The sequence below is a fragment of the Acomys minous genome (assembly GCF_964271855.1).
Source record: "Acomys minous genome assembly, chromosome: 1".
Taxonomy (NCBI): domain Eukaryota; kingdom Metazoa; phylum Chordata; class Mammalia; order Rodentia; family Muridae; genus Acomys; species Acomys minous.
Window position 1 is genome coordinate 25871048 of NC_140483.1, and position 24249 is coordinate 25895296.

At 46.8% G+C, this 24249-nt stretch overlaps 1 protein-coding gene across 3 annotated transcripts in view; it reads right to left on the reverse strand.

Moving 5' to 3' along the window:
- Window positions 1–924: 924 nt before the first annotated feature.
- The window catches only part of RXRG (retinoid X receptor gamma), a 41984-nt gene continuing 18659 nt past the window's right edge, over window positions 925–24249 (reverse strand). Inside the window, exons 1-9 of one of the 3 annotated variants that reach the window (XM_084776719.1) lie at window positions 23227–23448; window positions 17388–17532; window positions 16033–16212; window positions 12303–12463; window positions 12050–12179; window positions 9913–10045; window positions 8491–8582; window positions 7112–7217; window positions 925–1423 (exon numbers count right to left, since the gene is read on the reverse strand). In XM_084776719.1, coding sequence (XP_084632845.1) covers window positions 1276–1423; window positions 7112–7217; window positions 8491–8582; window positions 9913–10045; window positions 12050–12179; window positions 12303–12463; window positions 16033–16212; window positions 17388–17460 — 1023 coding nt within the window. In that variant the 5' untranslated portion in view covers window positions 17461–17532; window positions 23227–23448 and the 3' untranslated portion in view covers window positions 925–1275. Of the gene's footprint in view, window positions 1424–7111; window positions 7218–8490; window positions 8583–9912; window positions 10046–12049; window positions 12180–12302; window positions 12464–16032; window positions 16213–17387; window positions 17533–21207; window positions 21317–23226; window positions 23449–24249 lie in introns of those variants that run through there. The other 2 variants (XM_084776718.1, XM_084776717.1) reach the window with 2 other exon arrangements.

The following is a 24249-nucleotide window of genomic DNA, read 5'->3' on the forward strand; positions in this document are numbered from 1 at the left end:
AAATGGGTGCACACCATCCACTGTTCAGCTCAACTTTGCTACTCTTATACATTTCAGGATCCAAGCCCAGGGAATGGCACTGCCCACAGTGGGCTGGGTCTTTCCATGTCAACTAACATAGTCAAGATAACCTCCCCCACAGACTCGCCCACAAGCCAACCAGATCTAGACAATGCCTACTGAGACTTGGGTGATTCTAGATGGGGTCACGTTGGCAATTCATACCAACCGTCACAGAAAGGATGCCAAGAAACAGTATTAAGCACATGGGCAGGTGATAATTTGTGCCCCCCCGCCAAAGACCTTTGCATTGCACAAAGCTTGGACAATATTTTCTCAGTGAAGATGAGGGACATGGGCAAATCCAAGATGGAGCCCTCTCTTTAGAGGCCTCAAGAATGGCATCAGTCTCTTTGTTTATAATAGTCCAACCCCTTTCGAGCATTTCTTGCTATCTGCTATGTTGACAGGAGTCTGTGTTCCTGCTACTTAGAGAGTAGCTATTCAGGAAGATCAGACCCCAGCCTCCTCTTGTATAGGCAGGCACCCAGTTAGGGAGTCTGTGTTCTCTCATTTGGCTTGGGATAGCCCACCCCACCCCATTCCCCAATAGGGGCAGAAGTAAAACCCTCACACTCCTCCCACATAATCCCCATTCTCTGGACATTTCTTTTTTCATATCTGTGAAGAGGGCTTAAGAAGAGTTAAAAGAAAAAGAGGAAGAGGAGGAGGAGGAGAACAAGGTTGGCTCTGAAAGATGCTTTTCCCTTCTTCCCAGCAGCAACGCCAGCTGTGTCTCCAGCTCAGCTCAGCCTCTTGCCTCAGCCCTGGACCACAGAGTCCAGTGCTAGGCTATCCCCCAGCCCCCATCCTCCACATCCCAGAGAACTTCCAAGTTGCATAATAACGCACCACACACTCCAAGCAGTGCCAATATCATATTTATTATTTTCTTTTCCATTTGTTTGCTTTCCATGGCAAGTGAAAAAATAATTTAAACCAATTATATGTACAGAGGCTTGGCTACTCTTCCGAAGAACTTCCAGAAAGACCTCAGCCCCTTAGATAGCAAAGAAAGGTCACCTTTTAACATCCATACAAAACTCCACCTAGAAAAGTCTCATTGTAGAAAGGTTGCCTTTATTACAAGCATCACATTTTGGGGGACAGGAAGGGAGGTCAGAGTGGGAGGTTGGGGACAGTGTGCAGGGTAGGGCTCCACACACACCAGCTCAGGGGTCACACCCCAGATGGGGAAGCTGCAGCTGAGGAGGTTCAGGTGATCTGCAGTGGGGTCTCCAACATCTCCATGAGGAAAGTGTCAATGGGAGTATCCCCAATGAGCTTGAAGAAGAAGAGGTGCTCCAGGCATTTCAAGCCGATGGAGCGCAGAGCTGGGAGGCGCAGCAGCAGCTTGGCAAACCTGCAGGGAAGCCAAGGGGCATTGTGACCAGGGAATGGCAAGACAAGGCACCTGGTGGTGGTGGTGAGGTCTCCACCAAGCTGTAATAGGAAAACCTAGAAATGGAGATGAAGAAGTTGGAGAACTGCAAGCCCAGGAAGCTTTTAGAAACTTCGGAAAGCAGCTAGAGGGCTAGTTCATATTCTTTTTTAAAACCAGGATCCCTCCAACCAGCATGTTGTCAGTCCTGAAGTCTATGACATATTCCAGGGATGCCCTCAGCACACACATGATCATGGGACTATATGGCTGCCACTGCCTGCCTAGCCAAGCATTTTCATGCATTCCTCAGGGTCTGCCAACATTAGCAGTGGAGGCACTTGGAACAGGGCATGATACATGAGGTGTGCTGTTCCCGAGACATCTAGATGAAACCATGTGAGGACCTGCCATGTATGAGGCATGACCATAGACACTGCTCTTCCTCAGAGTCTAGCGGGACTCTTATGGCTGTGTAACCTTAGTCTGTTTCTAAAATCCAGTTTCTACTGTCATGTAACCAGTCACTACTAATTTATATGACCAGCTTCCACCTCTGAGCTTCTCACTAGGTTGGCATGAGGGAAGGAGAGAGCCTCTGAAGAGCCAATCTGTTTTGGACTCACACACACTGATCACACATCTTCACAACCCGAGACCCACATGTGTGCTACTCCCACTACTCCCACCTATACACACCACCTTCACTTTCACTCTCACCTCCTCCCTACTGTGGTCTGAGTGGGAAGAGTCCCCTTAGGCTCATGTGCTTAACCCGTTGGTCTCCAGCTGGTGGTGCTGTTTGCAAAGGTTGTGGCGCTTTTAGGAGGTGGAACCTCGCTAGGTGAAATGAGTCACTAGGGGCATGGAGTTTTAGAGCCTGGACCCCACTCTATGTCTGCTCTCTGACTGTGGTACAATGTAACCAGCTCTCTCCTGCTCCTGCCACCAGGCTTTCCCGCCTATCCGTGTCTTCACCATGATAAACAGTATTCCTCACAGACTGTGAGCCAAGATAAATCCTCCTGTAAGTTGTTATTGTCAGAATATCTTACTACATCAACAAGAAGGACGCCCCCAACATAAGCTTGCACATATACCCTCACTTACACATGCACACTTACATACATACGCATGTTTTCTGCATAGGCACCCTCAGGCTGCCATACATGTACAATCTCACACACGTGTATGTGCAAATATCCTTAGCCTATCATGTGTACACACTTTAACACCTGTCCATACTTTCTATAATGGGATGTTCACTGTGATTCCACAGAAGATAGGTCAGATGAGAAGAGTTGTGTGGCATTTGCACAGCCCATTAGGTCCCTTGACTTGAAACATGCTTCAATTTGCCCGTGTGACTTCAATGTTTTTTTTTTTCCCAACTTTTCATTTCAAGAAAAAGTTTTGAATTGGAATTCCAGCATTCCTTGAAAATGTGCATACTTCTATAACTGTATCTCATGATGTCTAAAAATACAGCACCGGGGCTGAGGACATAGCCCCATCTGTAAATCACTTGCCACATAAGCATTAGGACCTGAGTTTAATACCCTGTACTCACTTAAAAACAAAAAACAAAATTCAAGCATTGTGATATGAGTTTTTAATCACAGCTCTGAGGAGTAGGAGACAGGAGTGCCCCTGGGGCTCACTGGACAGCTGGCCCCACATAATCAATGAGTTCCAGACCAGTGAAAGACCCTCCCTGTCTAAAAAAACAAACAAACAAAAAATAGAAAAGAAAAAGTGACCAGCACTTACAGAATGACATCTGAGATTGACTTCTGGCCTCTACATGCACATGTATGCACACCTGTATGCACAAATGCACCTATATGAACATACAACCAAATATGACAACATAATTAAAATGTATGACTTCAAATGTGGCTAACAAGCCACTGGGTAAAATGTGTTCATTTCTGCCACAGACAGAATTCTGCCTAAAAAAAGGGCAAGCTTGGATGCAGGCAGAGTCAACAGCCAAACTCTGCCAAGACAGGATAAGCAAGTCCTCAATAGTTCCTCCCTCACAAATATGTCTGTCAGGTATACTGGGCCAAGAGGCTGAAGAGGATGTTCCAGTGTTAGAGAGCTTTGGGTGACTATTCAGGCAGCAAATCGTCTCTGTCAGTTTTTCATTTTGGAAGCTGCTAATTGCACTTCCAGTTCACTCAGGTAATTAATTTTATTCCTTCTAAAGTCTCTGATGAGGTTGAAGACCAGCTAGTTTAGTTTTACAATTAAGCTTAGTTGTTTAGGAAGTACAATGTTTTTAGGTCTAGATAGATGTTTTAAGTAGATAGAGATGAGATATGATATATATTGATTTACATTCAGAATTTTATACTCACAAAGATAGGAGGTTGCCAAAATACAAATAACCAAAGCACTATGACTATAACATTTATACAATTCCTGATTGTTTCATGGTTCTTCTTGCTATATATAGTGTACTGTATTTATGTTTCAAAATTAAAAAAAATAATAAAAAGAAAAATAAATTAAAAAAGAAAAAACTGACACTATCTGAAAATATCAGGAAACTCAGAGATCACTCTTTCCTACATGGGAAAAATGTAAAGGTCTATGCCAACGCTAACACAAACTTCAGAGTTCTTGATGATAAAAAACCAGGATGCACGTTAGTGTCATCCCCTGCAGCAAAGGGACAGTGTACCAAGAAGGAGGCCACCATCCAACCCAGCTCTCCTGGCAAAGAGCTTCCCTTTAAAGTGCAAAGTTAGATGGAGATTTGGTTCTGGCATCCTATAAAGCTGTCAACGACGTTTTCCAGTCACTGTCGATGCTGTCAGCTCTGGGTTTGGGCACTAAAGGACACGGCTAATAGAATAAACTCGTGCATCAAGAGACACTGTCACTGCACTCCTGCTGGCATGTCGGCAGCAAGACAGCCTTGGATGGTGCTTGCTGTGTGTGCAAGGTGTGCATGGGCTCTGCACCCTGCTTTTGATTTCTGCTTCTAACTTTCTCAAAGAATTTAGGCCCTACAGGGGTGCACTGCTAAATCCTATCCACCAAGTGGCAGCACTCCACTGTGAAACGTGCCCTGGCTGGGCAGTGCCAGTGTGCATCAGAGGTGGCCAGCCTATGCCACCTTAGTTACCTGCCTAACTAAGCCAAGTGACTCCCCTCATGCATCTGCTGTGCATGAGATTCCTGTGAGCTCATTACCCCTCTACGAGGTATGCTGGGGACAGGGGACACTGCCTGTGCCACCTCCCTGAGCATCTCAGAGGAGAGCTGAAGGTAGAGACCCCTGTGGGGGGGTCATCTCTCAGATAGCCTGCATGCCAGATATTTACATTATGGTTCATAACAGTAGCAAAAGTACAGCTATGAAGTAGCAACGAAAGTGATTTTATGGTTGGAGGGGGTCACCATAACATGAGGAACTGTACTAAAGAGGAGCTGCATTAGGAGCTTGAGAACCACTGGGCTAGAGGTGGCCAGGCCCTTGGCAGTCCCTTCCAGGAAAAGCATCAACTCTGCGGTTTTTAAAGTGATATTTAGAAACAATCTAGACACCAGCCACAGGGCGATGATTAAGCCCTTGAAAATATACACATTTTGCAAAAATATGACAAAACTATGGGAAATGACTTTTTTCTTTTTCTTTTTTTCTTTTTCTTGCAATAATCCGATTTTTTTTTTTAATCCCTAGAATGGCCAAAGGAGAAAAACAATGCAACAAATGATATAACCACACACCTGTAGATGCAATTCCTACGTGTGGATACATGGAACCACTGGACACTGGAACAAGCCATACCCATTATTTTTACAATAAAAATGTATTACCTGATCTAACAACTATTTCTTCTAATAAGGCTGCCACTGCTGTTGTAATTGGGAAGAAAGAAAGTCAGGCAATTCTGGGGATGTGCTTTTGTCTTAATGATTAATAGCAGTACCCAGAGTTAGTTCTAGGAAGAGGACAGCACCGACCACAGCAGGTCTAATGGTACCTGAGGGCTAGAAGCTTTGATAGAAAGTTCCCTGCTCAGGGATTCCTGTTAATGTGGCTTGCCCAGGCCTTATAACCACCAGACACAAAGATAGGTTCGTTTTGATCTCTCCAGCGGCTGGTGAAGGGCGGGCTCTGGGCACAATGAAGCCACAAAGAGGACTAAGCCTGGGTCTTTGGGTACAGGCACAGAGATGAGAGCTGTTTCTGTGAGCCAAGTGCCCACCTTGATTGAGGTGCGAGAAAGGAAACGTCCACTGGGTTAAGTTGCCGGCTTTGATGAGTCTGTCATCACAACTTCACATTTTTGTTTGTTTGTTTGTTTGTTTTTTGAGACAGGGTCTCTCTGTGTTAGCCTTGGCTGCCCTGGACTCACTTTGTAGACCAGGCTGGCCTCAAACTCACAGCGATCCGCCTGCCTCTGCCTCCCAAGTGCTGGGATTAAAGGCATCTGCCACCACACCCAGCTATAACTTAACATCTAATAATACAGCAGCCTGATTATTAAATGACCTGGGGCTAAGACCCACATACTTGATTTCTTCACGACTTTTGACAAAACACACAGTTCAGTCTCTGCCGAACATTTGGTAGACATCAATGTACAATCCAGAGTAAGTGAAAATTTGACTCCACAGAAGAATAAGCCGCCAGTGTGTGTGTTGGGAGGGGGCTATACAATTAATCGTAAAGGCGAAGTTAATGTCTTACGTATTTTCTGTTTCACCCACTTACCATGGGATGTGAGGATCACCATTTCTTATTCTAGTCCGTTTTCAGAAAGGGGAAATCCTTCACTTACCCTGCCTTGGAGGAAGCTTTTTAAAAGGTTTGTTTTGACCAAATAGTCATAGTATAGATGGTGCGACAAGGCCACACAGATCGATGTCTGGGGACCAGCAACACTCTTCGGCCTGTCGTTTGTGCTGCACGAGAGTCACCACGAGACTGTGAGAGACACACTGTCACTTCACAGGGACTGAGGCTCACATCTCACCTCCACCAGCGACCAGCTTTGCAACCTCTCTGAGTGTCTGTTACTTGGTAGAACGGGCAGCGCACTCCCACGTCAACCCGTTCATTTCCTGCTTCACCCAGCATGTAAAGATATGGATGCTAGTCCCCCGCCCCATCTGCAAAAGATCTGTCCCAGCACCCTGTATGCATCCCTGAAACTGAAGATACACCAAACCTGTACATAGATACAGAAAAAAAAATGTATGTGCACATACATACCAAGGAAAAACTAAATTTATAAATTAGACACACAGTAAGAGATGAAGAACAGTAACCAAACGCAACTATCATAGCAACACACTATAATAAAAAACTACTGAAAGGTTATTCGTTCACTTTCCAAATTTTCCCACTTAATGTTACTGCTTTCGAACTATGTTTGACTACTGGTAACGAAACAGGAAAAAGCAAGCCGACGGGCAGACAGGGCAAGATGCTATTCTATCTGCAGCCACTGCTCCAAGCACGCACTCTAGGGGAATGGATGGCGATCTAGACAGGCTAGACCTATCACGACTGAGGCTTTTTTTTTTTTCTTAGTGTGCTGATGTAAGCACAGCAGGTCTGGAGAGTAAGTCTGCACAGGAAGTGCTCGGTCAATGCGGGTGAGGAATTGCACTGCCATTAACGTGGCCATTCCCCGATCCCTCTCTCACCTGCCTGGTTGTTCCGGATACTTCTGCTTGGTATAGGCCTCAAGGGTGGCATAAACCTTCTCTCGAAGAGTCTCCACCTCAGAGGGGTTGGACAAACCCTTGGCATCTGCAGAAAGCAATGGATTTAATTTCTGGTTAAAGGCTCAGCAGGGCCCCCTCCTCCAATCAGTGACCACCTCCCCTAGAGTTAGGAGAGACACACGTGGAACTCATTTATGGGGACAATTGGGAAGTAAGCGGGTCCCCCTTGTCGTACAGTTACAATTCCTGTGCTTTGTTTTCCTAACAAACTCTCGGTCCTGAGGATTTTAAATTGTTAATAGAGAGAGAAACCCTGTGCTGACTTAACGAGAGGTTAATTTTACTCAGGCCTGCCGAGAAAAGTGATATTCACATACTTACTGGATGCTTTCTACATTCTGGCTGAGTGGGAAGACGGGGTATGAAAACTAAACCTACGCCTGGCCTGCATCCCAGAATCCTGGACCAAGGCACGCATGTACGTCACGTCACGTCACGTCCTACTTCAGAAGACTAGGCATGCGCAGGAGCGTTTGATGAAGTTCCTCCCTCTCTCCTCTTGGATCACTTTGCCCCTGGACTTCCAAGATGCCACTCCCCTCCCGATGACCGCACACGTGGCTCCGCTGACAGTTCTTCTTCCTCCAGCCAGCTTGTGAGATTTTCAGCCCCCCCCCCCACGACCCCCGGCCCTCTTCTCTGCTGACTTTGCTCACAACTGATGTCCCATCGTGGCTGCCTCCCAATTCAGGCTGAGAGGTAGGCAGCTCTTGCCTGTATGTCTTTATATACCTTTGGCCCTGGCTTCTCTTGGGAAGTCCATTCTCATGGATACCTACTGTCCAAGTTCATTGTCCAAAGACAAAATCCTGGTCACAACCCACTCACCCTTAGAACATGCTGAAGTTATACCGGTGTCCAATGAGTGGGCATTCCATTTCTGTGTTTAGTCAGGGAAACAAAACACCCCCTGAGACATATTTGACCCCTGTCTTACTTCCACACCCTACATCCTGTTCACCAGTAGATCCTAGTGACTTTACCTAGAGCTATACCCAGAACCTGACCACTGGTTCCCTCCTCCTTCTCTTTCACAGTGAGTCACTGTCATTTCTCATTTTGCCCAGATGCCTCCACGCAATGAAACTCTACACACAGTTAAAATACTTTGAGGGTGGCTCTGGAGAGGACAGGCAATGAAGAGAAGACTCAATCCTCTGACAGGTTCTGAGCTCAGACTGCTGCCACAGCTGAGCTTGGAGGTACTGGGGCAGGGAGTGAACAACATCAGAGCCCCAGAGGTCAACCTCGAGAGAGGGTTGCCCCGTGCCCAGTGGCTGGCGTGAAACAGAAGTCACCTGGGTTAAAGAGCACGATGGCTCGCAGGCACCCCAGCTCCGACTTATCCATCTGCATGTCCTTCATCTTGGAAACCAGCTCCGTGAGGACCCTGTTCTCGGGAAACAAAGACAGGGAAAGAGAGAAGCATTGAGTTCCGGGTCTAGGACCAACAAGATGGATGCCACCAATACCTGTGACGGGCCGACTCAGTTTCTAGGTGCTGCTTGTGGTCAGCATCTAGGTTCCCTAGGGTACAGGGATGAAGACGATGAAGTCCTTCATCCTAAGGAACTTACAGTGTAGATGAAGAAGCCGGTGTGAATCTGGCAGCTACATGGAAAAGCCCAGTGACTAACTGCCTCCAGAACTCACCAGCGAGGAGGCAATGGCTTCCCAGCAGGGAACAGAAAGGCATCGCGGACTTGCAAATGAGAAGCGCAGCAGGAAAAGCCATGCCAGGGCACTGTACACATAGAAAAACCCACAGAAGGCAGCACAGGTACAAGGGCAAACATCTCTAGGAACCATGGAGGTGCTTAAGCACATCATAGAAAGGGGCAGGGAAGAAGTTGACGCATCTAAGCTGAGCATGTGTTTCTCCCAAAAAGACCATCTATGATGGAGGGAAAGGGGCCCTGGGTCCTGGAACTTGATAAAGGGGCTATTTTCAGCTTTTTCTTTTTCTTTACCAGTGGCCCATTCTATTGACCTCACGTCAGAAATCTACTTATATATAAAATATATACACTATGCTATATTTATATTATTATTTATTTTTTAAATGTATCTTAGTACATTTAAGGGAGTGAATCTCTGTCATGATGTCACTTTCTAACTGAGCGGGCTCCTACCATAGCCTAGAGGTCTGTGTTTCAGAGAGAAAGAGTCCAGAACATGCCAAGCTTCTTGAAGATGGACCCCAGACCCTTTCTCCACCCCTGGCCCCTGGGTACACTCCTCTCCCTCCCCGCCTGCAGCTTTACTATCTGATGCCAAAAATGTCCCTGACTAGAAACCGTGAGGAAAGCGTCTGCCAGGCAATGATGCTGGCCTCTGACTGGTTCTATTTTATTGTCATCACCTTTGCCAAAAATCCCTCTCTCAATCTCCAGATTTATATTTCCTGTGCTTTATTGTATCTGCAAACTGGGCTCACACCTATAATCCCAGTACTCAGGAGGCTGAAGCAGAAGGATTACCCAAGCTTGAGCCTAGCCTGAGCCATAGAACGAGACACTTGTCTCAGTCTAAATAAAATGTGGTTTTGATTTAGTCACGTGCTCCTGATTGGGTTGCCTTTGGATACCAGGATCACATAGAGGGAGAGGAGGAGGAGAAGAAGAAGGAGGAAGAGGAGGAGGAGAGAGAGAAATGTGTGTACATACACATGTGCATAGACACACCAGGTGCAAATCCTGGAAACAGAAGGAAATCACAACCTGTCAAAGATGGAGCCGACCCCGGCACTGTGAGCGCTGCTCCTGTGGACGTGGAGGCCCGTGGCCAGCAGGATGCCATCCTGGACAGAAACTGAGCGGTGGGAGAAGGAAGCGATCAGCAATTCATTCCACCCTGCAAGCATAGAGAAGAGACCTTGTGGGGAAAGTAACCACATTCCTACCTCCCGGAGAGCCGCACTATGCGATGCATGGCTTCTCATCCCATGTGGTGAGAGCAGCACTGAGGATCATCCTGGGAGGTTAAGACCTAGCTCAAGGTGACACACGTAATTAGTGACAGGAGAGAGGATAAGGCTAGAGTTTCCTGACTCCCATGGCTCTGCACATGCCCCTGCAGTTTCTTAGATGCAGCCTAAAATGACAGCTTGAGTACAGGAAACTTTTTGGCCATTGGTGTCAACAAATATGAGTTGAAGCTTTCCCGGACGATAGTCACCATTCGCAGAATGATGGATACAGTGACTGTACGTTGTAGTCTCTGCCCCGGGATGTGACAGCCTAGCTCTATTGCTTTGGTGTTATCTATAGCAACAGCACAGTATGTAGCTTTCAGTGGACACTCAATGGTCACTCGTCATCCAACAGGGATGCGTGAGTGGACTAGTTCCCAATGCTCAGCCGATCCTCGTGAAAGTTCCCTGATGGCTCTGTGACAAAGAGGAGCCATGGCAGGTGTCGGCAGATTGCGGTGCCCTAGAAATGAGACACAAGATTGTAGCACAGAGAATCTTAGAATGAAGGAAGCCTTGAATTCCAGATAACAAATCTAAGCAGAAATTTCTGGCTTTCTCTATGCATGCATGTGTGCACGTGTGTGTGCGCACGCTTGTATGTGTACATATATGTAAACGTGTATGTGCAGGCATGGAGGCCAGAGAAGAATACTTAGCATTCCTACTCTATCAATCTTCTCTCTTACTCTCAGGATAGAGAGCTGAACCTCGCTGAACCTGCAGCTTGCTGTTTTTCAGCTAGGCTGGCTGGACAGCGAGCCTTCAAAATTCTTCCATCTCCGTGCCACTCCTAACCTCCAAAGCTTGGGTGACAGGAACGCACAATCACATCCAACTTTTCTGTTCACACATATGTTGGGGATCATATCTCAGTTCCTTACGCTTGTACAGCAAACAGTTTTACCCCACCTCTATGCCATCCCCCCAGCCCCTGAAATCTCTGGCTTTCTTATTTTACCTGTAAAGTGGGAATATCTCTGTTTACCAGTCTTATAGTTGTAAGATTCTGCTTCAAATTGATAGTGGCTTATGAGTTTATAGGCTCAATTCTCTTAATGAATATATTTTATTATGAACTTATTAACCGAGGATACCTCACTAATAACCCGACTAACCTAAACAATAGGAAAACAAGATTAAAGAATACAATAATGAAACCGTAAGGATATCAGTTCCAAGGAACAATTCTCTTGGCAAAGTCGGCAGGATTTCTTCTGCTGGAACCTGGAGCAACCAGAACCTGGAACCTCAGCCGGAGCCCAGAGCCCCGAAGCCTTCCCTCAGGCATCTCAAAGTGGAGCAATGAACAGCCAAAAACTACCCCAAGTCTCCAAAGGCCCCTCCTCTTGTTTTTGGCTCACATTTATACCTCCTCTCAGCATTTGTTCAAGGATTTTTTCAGCTGCTTAATAACTAATCTCCCCCACAAGGTGGTTCGACTTCTAAGGGGATAAATATCACCTGCTCTCTCACAAGTCTTTTACTTATGCCCCACTTGTGATCTAAACCAAAAACATGTTTATCTCTCCTTTATGAGTCTTTGAAATTAAATATAAAATATAAAATTGCAGGAACATTTACCTGGAGGAAAAGCCCTACTCCTTCATGAATGGCGGTTCATTTGGGAATGAAAGTCCTTGGGATAGCACCATATAAATTTACAAGTTGGTAAAGGACATAAAATGAAGGCCTGGCACAGTGGCACACACATTTAATCTCGGTGCTTGGGAGACAGAGGCAGAGTGCAAGTCTAGCCTGGACTACATAGTGAACTCAAGGAAAATGTAACAATTGCAAGTTGCTCCTTTTAGGGCCCCAAAGGTCATTTCAAAATAACCTGTCTCAGGGGATTGTCTCAGGACAAGAGGACTCTGCTGCCTTACCTGCCCGGAGCAGAATGACCTGGTCCTCCAAGGTGAGGTCTGAGAAGTGCGGGATGCGTTTGGCCCACTCAACAAGGGTGAAGAGCTGCTTGTCAGCTGCATGGCATATGTTGGTAACTGGGTCATTTGTCTGACACACACACAAAAAAAAAAGAACAAATTTCTATGAGGTCCTGAGACTCTAAAATGCCTCTCTGTCGCCTGCAGCCCCGCCCAAGAAACAAAAGCTGGATGGCGACTTAAGAGAGCATACCGAGTTCTCCATGCTCATGTCACCGTAGGATTCTGTCTTTGGTTCCACAGCAAGCTCGGCTTCTAGAATCCTCTCCACGGGCATGTCTTCATGGCCACTGTTGGCACATTCCGCCTCACTCTCGGCTCGCTCCCGGCTCCTCTGCCTTTCTTCCTGCACGGCTGGCATGTGGCAAGACCGACAGAGGTTACAGAGTGCCAAGGACCAGTGTGGGACTGTTACGTACATTAAGCCTCAAGATTTCTCCTGTATCAAAGGAGACTCGTCATGGTATTATTGAACCAGGGACATCGTAATGCTGACAGACAGAATGAAGACAATGAAGCTGTTTCCTTGTTGATGCAGAGATGGGGGTCTTTAGACATATTGTTTACAGTGCATGGTCAAACCCCCCTTAAGCTAGCTGTCTTAGCTTCACAGAGCTCTAGTCCCTTGCAAATCCCTTCTCAGGAAGCTACCGGTCTCCTTGCTTTCCCCTCTGTTTGTCATCCTTCCTATGCTGCTGCCTCTGATAGGCTGTGACCACGCAACAGTTAAGGATAAAGCCCATCACTGTAAAAACTCCCCTTGTCAGATCCTATGCATCAGCCCTGGTATTCACGTCCCATTAGGTAGGCCCCCTGTGCACCAGCTTGAACACAGCATCACCTGATCCGACTTGTCAGGGACGATCTTCAGGGAGCCGGCTGTGGGAATTTGGTAAGTGAAGGGGTGGAGGGCTGTCACCTAGAAGACATTTCAGAATGTGCACTGATTTCATGGGGGGGGGGGGGGAGGCGGCGCGGAGGGCAAAGGTATAGGCTTGAGTTTCTGCAGCCTTCTCCAAACTTGGGATTTGCATCAAAGTTCGCTCTACCTCTCAGAACCCTTGGGCACACACATCAGGATGTAAGGCAGACCCTACACTGTTGGGCTCCTATCTATCTAGAAGGCTGCTGTTTCCAGTTCAGTCCCCGCAGCAATGTACAGGACTCAATACTGGAAGACAGTTCATATCTCCCAAAACAGCAAATTCTATTTTAACTTGGTAAAGCACATTTCCAAGTAGCCTCTCCTCCAGGTCTTTCCCTCCCTGCTCCTAGCCCTGGGGAGGGGGGGGAGCGCGAGGGAGAAGGAGGTAAGGATCCCTTATCCTGTGAGGGAGTTACAGGCCACAGAGGCAGTCTGAATCAGGGCCGGAGCTTGGAGCAGCAGGCTGAGTCTCCCTTGTGAGTGATGAGCGCTCTTTCTCAAGGCCAAGCAGAGAAGAGGCCTAAAAGCCACCATGAATAACCCCTATCAGGTAGCGATGGTGTTGTGCGGCCCAGAGAAACAGGAAGAGTATAGAAAGGAAGGGGGCGAGGAAGAAAGGGCAGAGACAAGAAAAAGAGGAAGTGAAAAGAAGAAACGAATGGAACAGAGGGGTGGAAAGGCAAGAAACGAGCAACACACGCCTCAGAGCCAAAGAGGTCTTTTTCCAAATGTGTCTCTGCCACATGCATGTTGGTGCCTTTGGTCTCACTCTGCCTTAATTTTCCTGTCCAGGAGGCTGAAAATGCAGTAACTAACTGAGATGGATTTGTAGGAATTACCAAATCAACTGTAAGCATTTCAATACAATATTTATTTCTCCATTCCCTTTGTCTTCCTTCCCTGTGGGCTTGTGTCTCTACCTGGCCCCTTCCTCTCTCTGTCTCTGTCTCTGTCTCCGTCTCCGTCTCTCTCTCTCTCTCTCTCTCTCTCTCTCTCTCTCTCTCTCTCTCTCTCTCTCTCTCCCTGTTTCCCTTCTTTTCTTGTTCTTTTTCAGTTCACTCCCTCCATCATTGTCCAGTGACAACATGTGGGAACTATAGTGCATATTTTTCTCTCAGCCAGATTTTCTGCCTGAAGTTGAATGTTCTTTCACTTATCTTTAAGAAATTAATACATTTCTATTTGACCTGATCTAAAAGTTAAAAATTTTTAAAAATTAAAAACAAACAAACAAATAGAGGAAGCAAACTGAATCAAGTTCCTTCTGTGATCCTCAGTTGACTCTTCTAACAGACTCTTAACACTCAGGGAAAAACAACCTTGAAGCTCCAAAGAGCCTTGGCTTCAGGGAATTAGGTTCCAATTCCAATTTTGCCATTAACTAAGAGCTGGCTACTCTCTCCTCCTGTTAGAACTGCAAATTGAAGCAGCATATGGTTATTGGAGGCTATGCCACCTGGCAGATATCCTCCGCTCCCGGCCACCACATACGTCCTGATACATCCAGGACACTGTCTGGTCAAAAGAGCACCAGACTCTGGCTTTTCAGGCTTCATCCACCCACATGTAAACAGTGTGTTTTCAGGTTCTCCAGTAACCAACATTAATGGGGAACTTTCTGCATCAGAAGCTATATCCTACACACAATACTTAATATAGATTATTACATCCCATTGAACCCCTTCCAATGACTCTGTGAGGACCTATGACCCACAGAGAAATTAGACAACCTCTCAGAAGCCAAAAGATAGGAGGTGGTTGTACCAGCATAGGCACCCGGGCTGGCTATCTCCAGAGCTCACTAAAGGACCTTCCACGTGGCCTCCATGGCACTGGGACAGGCTGAACTAGCAGGACAAGAAGGTGTCTATACCATACACAGCCTTGAAGCCACAGCAAGGCAGCAAGGGTCTCCCCCTTTCTCTTAATGATGCTTTGGGGGGCAATGGCTTGACTCAGACACTTCGCTCACACTGGTGTCTCTCCAAGGAATGCCACAGAGAGGCAAGGGAAATGTAGGGAGGCGGCATGGGATGGCCCTTGTCTCTCAGGGTCTCTCTGTCCATCTGTGAGCTGCTTCCTGCTGATTGAGTGACTCCAAAATGTACCCTTCTCCTGCCATGTTTCCTTAGTGGTGGCATTCCCGCTACCCATAGGCCCAAGGACCTGCAGACTTCCTCAATCTCACAACAAGAGGCATTGAGGGAGCCCACTCAAATAGTCACTCCTACCTGCAAGGGCTGGAATCCTTCCTGAACAAGCACTAAGATTTCCCACTAACACCAGGCACCTGCACAAAGCGCTCTACTTAATTGGCTGCCCATTTCAATTTATTTGTGTTACTTAGCAAGATGACTTTCGATCTTGAAGCAAGAAGAGGAAGAAGGAAAAAGCACTGCACTTTCAGATTCGTTTTCCTCCTGACATAAGCATACCCCACCAACTCACACTATAAATTAGGAGGTGAAGCCACTTAAAGGCACAGTGACACTCTATGGGACTGAGAAGGCCAGTCTGTCAGACCTGTAAATCTATAAACACTGAAGACAATGCCAACATGAATGGATTTATAGCAGAGCAAAGATATAAATCCCAGAGGGCCACAACAAACCTACAGTTCTCCCTCCATGGAGCCCTATGATTAGAGCAAGAAGCCAACTCCACCTGAAGGTCAGTCTGATGTCCCTTGGTGCTGCATGCCATAAAGCCTCGGAAACCTCTGAGACCAGATGCCCATTAATCGGCCAAGAAACAGAGAGGGCCCTGCATGGGCACCTGTCCTTGGGCTCCCAGAGATGGAGGAAGACATGTCTCTTGCCCTCTGAGCTCTGGTGGTAAACCTTGACAGTTGTGGTACCCAGACTCATCTTAACTTCCACATCAGACATCTCCCTCCCAAAGTGCAGTGCAGCCTGACTCTTTCTTGTGCTTCTGTCTTCACAGCTCTTTGCATGCAACCTGCTTTCCCTGAGTAGAGGGGAGCAGCGGGGCACCTCACCTTCCCTCTTCATGCCCATGACCAGGCACTTCTGGTAGCGACAGTATTGGCAGCGGTTACGCTGGCGCTTGTCAATGAGGCAATCTTTGTTATCCCGACACGTGTAGATGAGGTCTTTCCTGATGGTTCTTTTGAAGAAACCTTTGCAACCTTCACAGCTGTACACACCGTAGTGCTTTCCTGGTTACGAGAGAACATTCCACAGACCGTTCTTGCATTTACTCAGATTTTTCATTGCAAAGAAGACTGTGACCACCCCCTAAGGAAACAGCCATATCTCCTAAGCACAAATAATAACTCCCAAAGGATGCAAGCTGAATCACAGGACCCAAGGTAAGAGTAAGTGGCATTGCTTTGTGCCTTCCCCTGTATCACCAACCTAAGACAGCATCATTAGAAGATTCCTGACCTCAGGTTTTATTGGCATTTGTCAAAGCAACTCTTGGATTTTGATAAGGAAATATCCCACTTCAGCGCAATATTTTGCTGTACATAATAAATAAAAAGGTGTTTAATTGCCATATATTATCCAGAAGACCCTTGGTTTAACTGACACGGTCAGCTTCTCTGAAGCTGGAATTACAGACAGTTACGAGCTGCCATATGGTGCTGGGGATCGAACCCAGGCCTTTTGGAAAAACAGTAAGTGCTTTTAACCACTGAGCCATCTCTCCAGCCCGACAACCACTGGGTACTGATATTATGAGCCGGCACCAGCACACTTGTCTTTCTCATTCTTTAGAGACTCAAATGTGTTTAAAAAAAAACTGATGGGGAAAGAAGTCGGAGCAGAAAGAGCAGAGAAGAAGAGAAAAAACTTAGGAAAGAAGCAATTTTGGCAAAATGGTAGAGGATAAGTCAATGAAATATATTTCCCATAAAGGCATGCTAAAAAAATCTAGCATGTTATAAAAAGATAAAACTAAATATGCTGAAATATTAAAGAGTTTCTCCTTCATGGTGATATTACATAAAATGTTTTACTTTCTCTTTGTACTTTTGTGAGTCTTCCAATTTTGTATTGATTTTATAAGTATTTATTTGGGACACTTTATGATTATGAAAATAACTTTTTAAAAAATTAAACAAAATCTAATATGGAATATTTGATCATCACAGCTTCTTAATCCCAGACATGGACCCAATTGTGTCACTCCAAAGAGACTCTCAAACATTTCCAATGATGCTAATCCTTCAAGCTGAAAAAAAAAATTATTTTAGCATCATCAAGACTGCAAGCTCTGGACCCCGTAACCGAAACCTCTAGGCCAGACCACTATAAAGGGTCTTTTTGTTTCACTGAGAACAGTACTTGTATTGATCAGGGGAGTGACTCTGTCGCACGGGACCCATACCTGAGGATCTGTCCCCACAGATAGCACAGATGTGTCTCACCAGAGACCCCGGGCTGGTGGATGGGTAGTTCATGTTTCCAATCCCAGGCAGACCTGGTAAGGGCTTAATGTCCTCGGAGCTGCTGACACTGTTGACCACATTTAACTGCAAGAGAAACCAACAAAAAGAAAGACTAAGACACAGGCAGGGTAAATCCAATCCCCCGGGCCTTCTGCAAAGGACGTGCACGTGAGATTAGCTCCATTTCAAGACGTCACTTCCGAGTACAGACTTCCCCAAACTGCTCATCTGTGACATGAATGCAAGGCCATGGGACAAGTACACAAGATGAAAGAAATTATTTCTAGAAGTTAAAACATAACACCAGCACCACAGCACACTCTACTAGGCTGTGCATGTTTCTTCCTCTTATGCGTGTGTTTTCCTTGAGCTAAGCTGCACATTGCACACCGAGGACAATGGCAGCTGTGCTATTCTAAATTTTTTATTAACTACTGACTGAAGATTCAGCAGTACACCGGGAGGAGCTATGGCCCTCAGGCAAGACATGCAGACTCTTAAGAGCCAAACTTCCCTGCCAGACAACAAAAAAAAAAGAAAAAAGAATGAGAGAGAGAGAGAGAGAGAGAGAGAGAGAGAGAGAGAGAGGGAGAGAGAGAGAGAGAATGCAACCCTCACACACCAATTTAAAAAAAAAAGCAAGTCTATTCATTAGTCAACCATTGGGCATTTCCGCAGGGCTCTGAGATACATGGGCAAATAAAAGTGCAAGTTTAGCCATTCGTGATAAAATGGAAGAGCAGGGACAGGGACATGGTCCATCCCTATGCTCTGTGAGCTCACTGAAGCCGCTAGCCCCAGTGCTCAAGTCACTGAGAAGCAGCAAAACGGCAGAATGCTCCAGGTCTTGCTTTTGAACCTGGTGGTAACTAACAAATGATCTTCCCATGAAAATACAAAATCTGTACAGCCCAAATAGATTCTCCCCGATGCCTGGTAAGCCCCCCCCCCCCCACACACACACAGCATGGAGCTGGTGTTTATGGATGTCTGAATAGGTAGGTCAGCTTCCCTCTCCTGGTCCTCCACCCTTGTCAAAAGTGGACATTTCCTCCCCACTTATCCTGGTGCCCTTGAGGAGGCATCGGAGATCTGTGGTCATCAGAGAAAACAAGTTGAATAAATCCAAGAAATAAATGCAGTCAGAAACAGAGGCATGCAAGCTCTGTGCCCATGCCAGTGGGTACACCGCGGTGTTCTCAGCTAGGCAAAGGGAGATATAAAATATGGAAGGTCTGTATCTTGATCTTCAAAGATGTTTGGTCTCCTTAAGGGGCTGGAGAGACGGCTCGGTAGGTGAAGTGCTGCTGTGCAAGTGTGGGGACCTGAGTAAAATCTCTAGAGTCTGTCTTTTTAAAGCCAAAATGTGGTGGCATGTGCTCAGAATCCCAGAGCTTGGGAAATGACATGGATCCGTGAGCCTCTCTGGATGGCTGGCCTAACCAGAGCAGCAGGTTCTAGGCCAACGAAAGACCAACCTCAAAAGTAGGGGAGGAGGAGAGAAGAGGAGAAGGAGGAAAAGGAGGAAGGGAAGAAGAAGAGGAAGAGGAGGAGGAGGAGAAAGCCAAGACAGGAAGATGTGAATGACGCCTGAAGAATAAGTGAAGTTGTCCCCTGGCCTCTGTAGGCATAGGTGCTCACACACATGTGAATCTTCAAACATGCACACACACACACACACACACACACACACACACACACACACACACACACACAAAGAGGGGAGGGAGGGAAGGAGAGAGAGAGAGAAAAAGCAGGCAACTTGATAGAAAGGAAGGCGGTACGAGCTGACACATGTGTATCCACTGGAAAGATCAGGAAGCTTTTTGAGGGCTAACACAGGGTCCCCTGGCTCTCCTTGATGTTCCTGAATTTTGAATTATGTTGTATGGCCATGTAACTGTAAGTGCAAACCGACCCACGGGTAGGGCTTCTCTCCTCTCCTGGGGCTTTGGTATAGGAAAAATGATCAGTAAACCATAATAGACCTGAATTGGGTCTTTTCAAAACCACTAGCTTTTTTATTCACTAAGCAAATATTTATTGAGTATGGGAGACAGACAAAGGCTCTGGGTTAAAGGCTGTGAATATTTTGCTAATTCGCATGATGGATGAAAAGGTGTGGTGAGGCAATCCCTTTCCCAGGCTCTCTGAGCCCACGCCCAGTTTCTCACACTCTACCTCTGTGTAGCATAGCGAGGAGGTTCTACACCTGGGAGCTTCCAGAGAAAATGCCGCCCGGGCCGCTGCCTGGATGTCCTCATAGGGCGGGTCTGAGGAAGGATCGTGCCGTGGGGTTTCTATCATTTCATTGACGATGCTAATGTACATTTGTAGGTGAAGAATCCGTGGCATGGTGTAAATCATCAGATGAAACCAAAGAGTAACGGATCTTAACCTTCGCCATGCTGCGACCCTTTAATATAGTCGTGTTGTGGTGACCGCCGCCCCCCCCCCCGCTATAAAATCATTTCCATTGCTACTTCATAACTGTAGCTTTGCTTCTGTTACGAGTGTCGTAACGTAAATATCCGGTATGTGGGATATCTGTGAAAGGGTCGTCTGACGTGCCCGTAAGGGGGTCGAGACCCACAGGTTGAGAATCACTGCTGGAGAGGGAGCCTTATAATTGATCACAGTCTTGTCTCCAAATCCTCCGGTGGCCAAGAAAGATCCTAGGAGCAAGGGTCATCGTCTCACAAAGACAGCACCAGCCCCGTGCCTCCCACACATCTCCTAACTCTGCAGCTGCAGTCTGCGGTGAACACAGAATCGTGAGGGGTCAGTGTGTTGTGACCACCTACGAGAAGCTCAGTCAATGCTAACTAATACTGTAAGTCCTTGCAACAACCCGAGGAGGCCTTCCTATTTTTATTCTGTACAGGGATGTGAGGGTACACATGTATGAACTACTCGGGTGTACATGCCTGTGCATAGGCAGAGGCCAGAGAAAGATGTCAAGCATCCTTCTCGATTATTTCACCTTTATCCTCTTGAGACAGGGTCTTTTGCTCAGCCTGGAGCCTGTCTAGTAGCAAGTAACCCTCAGCAATCCTCCTGTCTCCATCCCACACAAGCCTAGGACTGCAGGTGCCTGGGTAACCACACCCAGCTTCTTTTGTGAGTCTCGGAGATTTGAACCCAGGTCCTCATGCTTGTGACTCCTGTGATCTTACCCACTGATCCATCTCCATAGACACACAACCCCCCATTTCTCACATGAAGACATTATTAGCCTTGCCATGGTTTTCCCATTTTTGTTCATTCAGAAACACTGTACAGGTTCTACAAGTTAAAAAGATGCAGGCACCATCTCAAGGAGTTGCTGAGTAAAACTGAATGAGATGGTTTAGGACCGATCACACACTGTGAGGTCAGGGAAGACTTCCCTGAAGGTGGCAGCACTTGGAAGGAACCCTACCCCCAACCCCACCCCACCCCCACCCAATGGATAGGAGGTGGGTGGGCCAATGATTTGTAAAGGCTTTGAGAATGAAGGCCTGAAGGGAAGGAAGCCCAAAGACCTAGATGATGCTGAGAGGTAGGCGTGGAAGTCTTGCAGTTCTGATGGCCCAGCTGGGAGGATCGCAATGAGGGGCCACTAGCAATTCTGAGCAGAGGGATTCTGGCTTTCACACTCAGCCTCAGTGAAGCATGGGGTGTGTAGACATAAGATGGATGGGGAAAAATATGCTACTCACTACACATTAGGCCTAATTGTCAGCTGGAGCTGGCGGGCCAGAGACCCTGAGCCCTCACCTGAGCAGCTGGTGATTCACTCCCCATTCTGAGTCAGCAGCCTCTCTTCCACTTCTCTTCGTCATGAAATCCGATGATGGTGGGACAAAATGGTCAGGACAAGTGTCCTTTCCCCCACCACCACCACCACCACCCCCACCCCTCGGGCTGGCTCGGGGCTTGTGTGGGCTGAAACACTGTTGCGGAGAAGGGAAGGCAGCTGTTGTCAATACTGGCCTATTAGCTGCCTGGCCCCAGAGTCCCTGAACCTTGGCTGTCTCGTTCCATTAGAGACAGCTCTGCTGAGACACGCACTTTCGAGCTGAAATTCAGCAGGCGGTCTGACCTGCCACTGGCACGCAGGCAGGCTAAGCCGTGAGAACCGGACAGGAGCGTACCGGGTCATCTATTCTGCAGATTCCGCCAGTGGTCGATGCTCCCTGTAGCCGTTTTAGAACACTGGTTCCATTTCTGAGCTATCTTCAGCCCCAATTATTCCACCCAGGCCAGGCTCGGGGTGGTGTCCCTGTTCCAGGATACAGACCTCACCTCTAATCTTGTAACCAGTCTGGCCTCCCACCTGGATCCTGGTCTGGCCCTGCTTTTCCTCACTATAGACCTTGGCCAGGTCCTACCACTTAGCAGAAATCGCTTCTTCCTCTCTGAACTAGATTAGTGGTTTCCAAATTGTGTGTGTGTGTGTGTGTGTGTGTGTGTGTGTGTGTGTGTGTGTGTGCGTGCGCGCACATGTGTTCCCTAGCTATGAAGAAGTTGAGGTTTCTTATACTCTGAACATACTTCACCAAATGTTATTTGTTTCTTGAGACAGAGTCTCATTCTGTAGCCCAGGCTAGCTCTGAAGTGATGCTCCTGCCTCTGGCTTCCAAGCACTGGTATTGCAGGTGAGCACCACTATGCCCAGCTAACCAATTCTTTTTTTTTAATGTACATGGATATTATTAGACTCTTGAATGCAATGCCTTTGTTTTGAAGATCTTATAGTTGGATGTCTCTTTCTCATCAGATTAGATAATCTTTGGGTCTATTCCAACTACAATGTTTTCAATTTTGTGAAAATACTTGCTATAAAAATGCAAACATTTGAGAGGGTAAGAACTCAGTTGTCGATAAATTACTAAGCAAAGAAAAAATAAAGTCAATAGGGGTAGCATCCAGGTCATCAGGGGAGAGAGAGGAGGGAGACTCCGGATATTTGTAGGACCTTTTCAGAGTCTTCCTGACAGAACTATACTGACCAATATACAGCATTTTGCAAACACACATGTGCACATGTGTGAACACACACAGTGAAATATGTAGCCTAAATGACTACATGCAGTGTTCAGGTACCAACTGTATATCTGGTGTCTAGAAATTATTCTCTCTACTAAGATGCTCTCAAAAGGGGCTGAATCATATATTATATAATCATATGCTATATGTCATCTATATGACTTGTATATGTATTTTACATAATGTGTGCATATGATTCTTTCATATATTTAAATATTGTGTGCATGTGTATGTGTATATTCTTTAGCCCCTAGAATTGGGCATGATCCTGTGAATATTGGTTAAGACAAACTTCTCTAGAATCTTTCAGCAACATGGTATACCTGAATCAAGAATCAGTTTGGTGTACAATATATATCATGCAGGAATAATAATAACAACAACAACAATATCCTCTGGCTACCACAGGGCATTACAGACCTCAAGAAGCATTTTTCAAATCCACACTTCCTTTGACGTTCATTAAAATCTCTTTAGGAAAATCAGGGCAAGCATTTGTGCCCCACAGTAGAGAAAATGAAACTCAAACAGAAATCAGCTAAAGTGCTTTGTGAAAGGTCACACGGTCCCTGCCGCTCCGTGCCAGCTCACTTCTCCTTGGCCCTCAAGATCAAAAACCCAGAGTGCACTCAGAGGAGTTCACAGAGAGGAGTAACAGAGCAGAGCGGGAGACCCTGTCTGCCCTTCCACATGGAGCACTTCCTCTCGCCCCCCCCCCCGCCCCCAACACTCCCGAGCTGTACTCACAGGTCACCAAAAGAGCCTGCTTCCATGGCGAGCTCTCACAGACCCAGTGCTGAGCAGAGAAGGCAGGATGTAGGAACAGTCCCTGCCCAAGGCCTCAGAGTCTAAGTCCCCGTGGCTAAGACTGAAGCCTTTAGGAGCGCGTCACCTGGGCAAAGTTCTGTTGCGTGTGGTTCGGAGGCTCAAGCCCAGAGCGCAGCTCGCAGTCCGAGGCTGCTTCACCAGCACTTGGCAAGCTTAATATAGCTACCAAAGCCAAACTTGGCCCAGCCTCTGCACACAGCCCAGTTGGCCAGGACCGAAGCTTTCAGCTGACCTTTCAACCCCGATCCCTCTGTACAGGCATATGGTCCAGGAATAGCGGCCCTGACACACGCCTGTGGAGATGAATTTATTTGGCCAGGTTTGGCTTAGTCAGGAGACTCCGTGGTGATTGCTAAAAGCAGCCTCGGGGAGATGGTGGCTGCCTGCTTCCTACCCTCAGGTCCTGTCACTCTCCCAACTTACCCTGATTATATGTCTTCATAGATACAATGATTGTTATTTTTAATTACCTTGTTTATCCCTTAGAGTTTTTCTAAAATCTGTTTTGAATGCTCAGCCAAATTTATAGCACTTTTGCACCCCCAAACCAAGGTGGTGTCAAATAGCACTCATGCATAATAGTGCCTCACAAACAGCTTTTACTTATGAATGTATTTATTCATGAACTTTCTAATTGTGTGCATGTATTCATGCGCGTGCGTGAGCATGTGTGTGTGTGTGTGTGTGTGTGTGTGTGTGTGTGTTCCTATATGTGGAGACCAGAAGTCAGCCTTACAGAGTATTTATTGCTCAGTAGCTGTCTGCCTTGTTTTTGGAGGCAGGCTCTCTCTGGGGCCTCGAGTTCACTGGTGTGGCTAGATCAGTCAGCCACCGAGACGCAGGGACCCACCCATCTCTACCTCTGCAGTGCACCCCCAGCTTTATCTGTGGGTTTGGGCGCGTTCAGGTCGTGATTCTTGTGCCGCAAGCATTTTACCAACT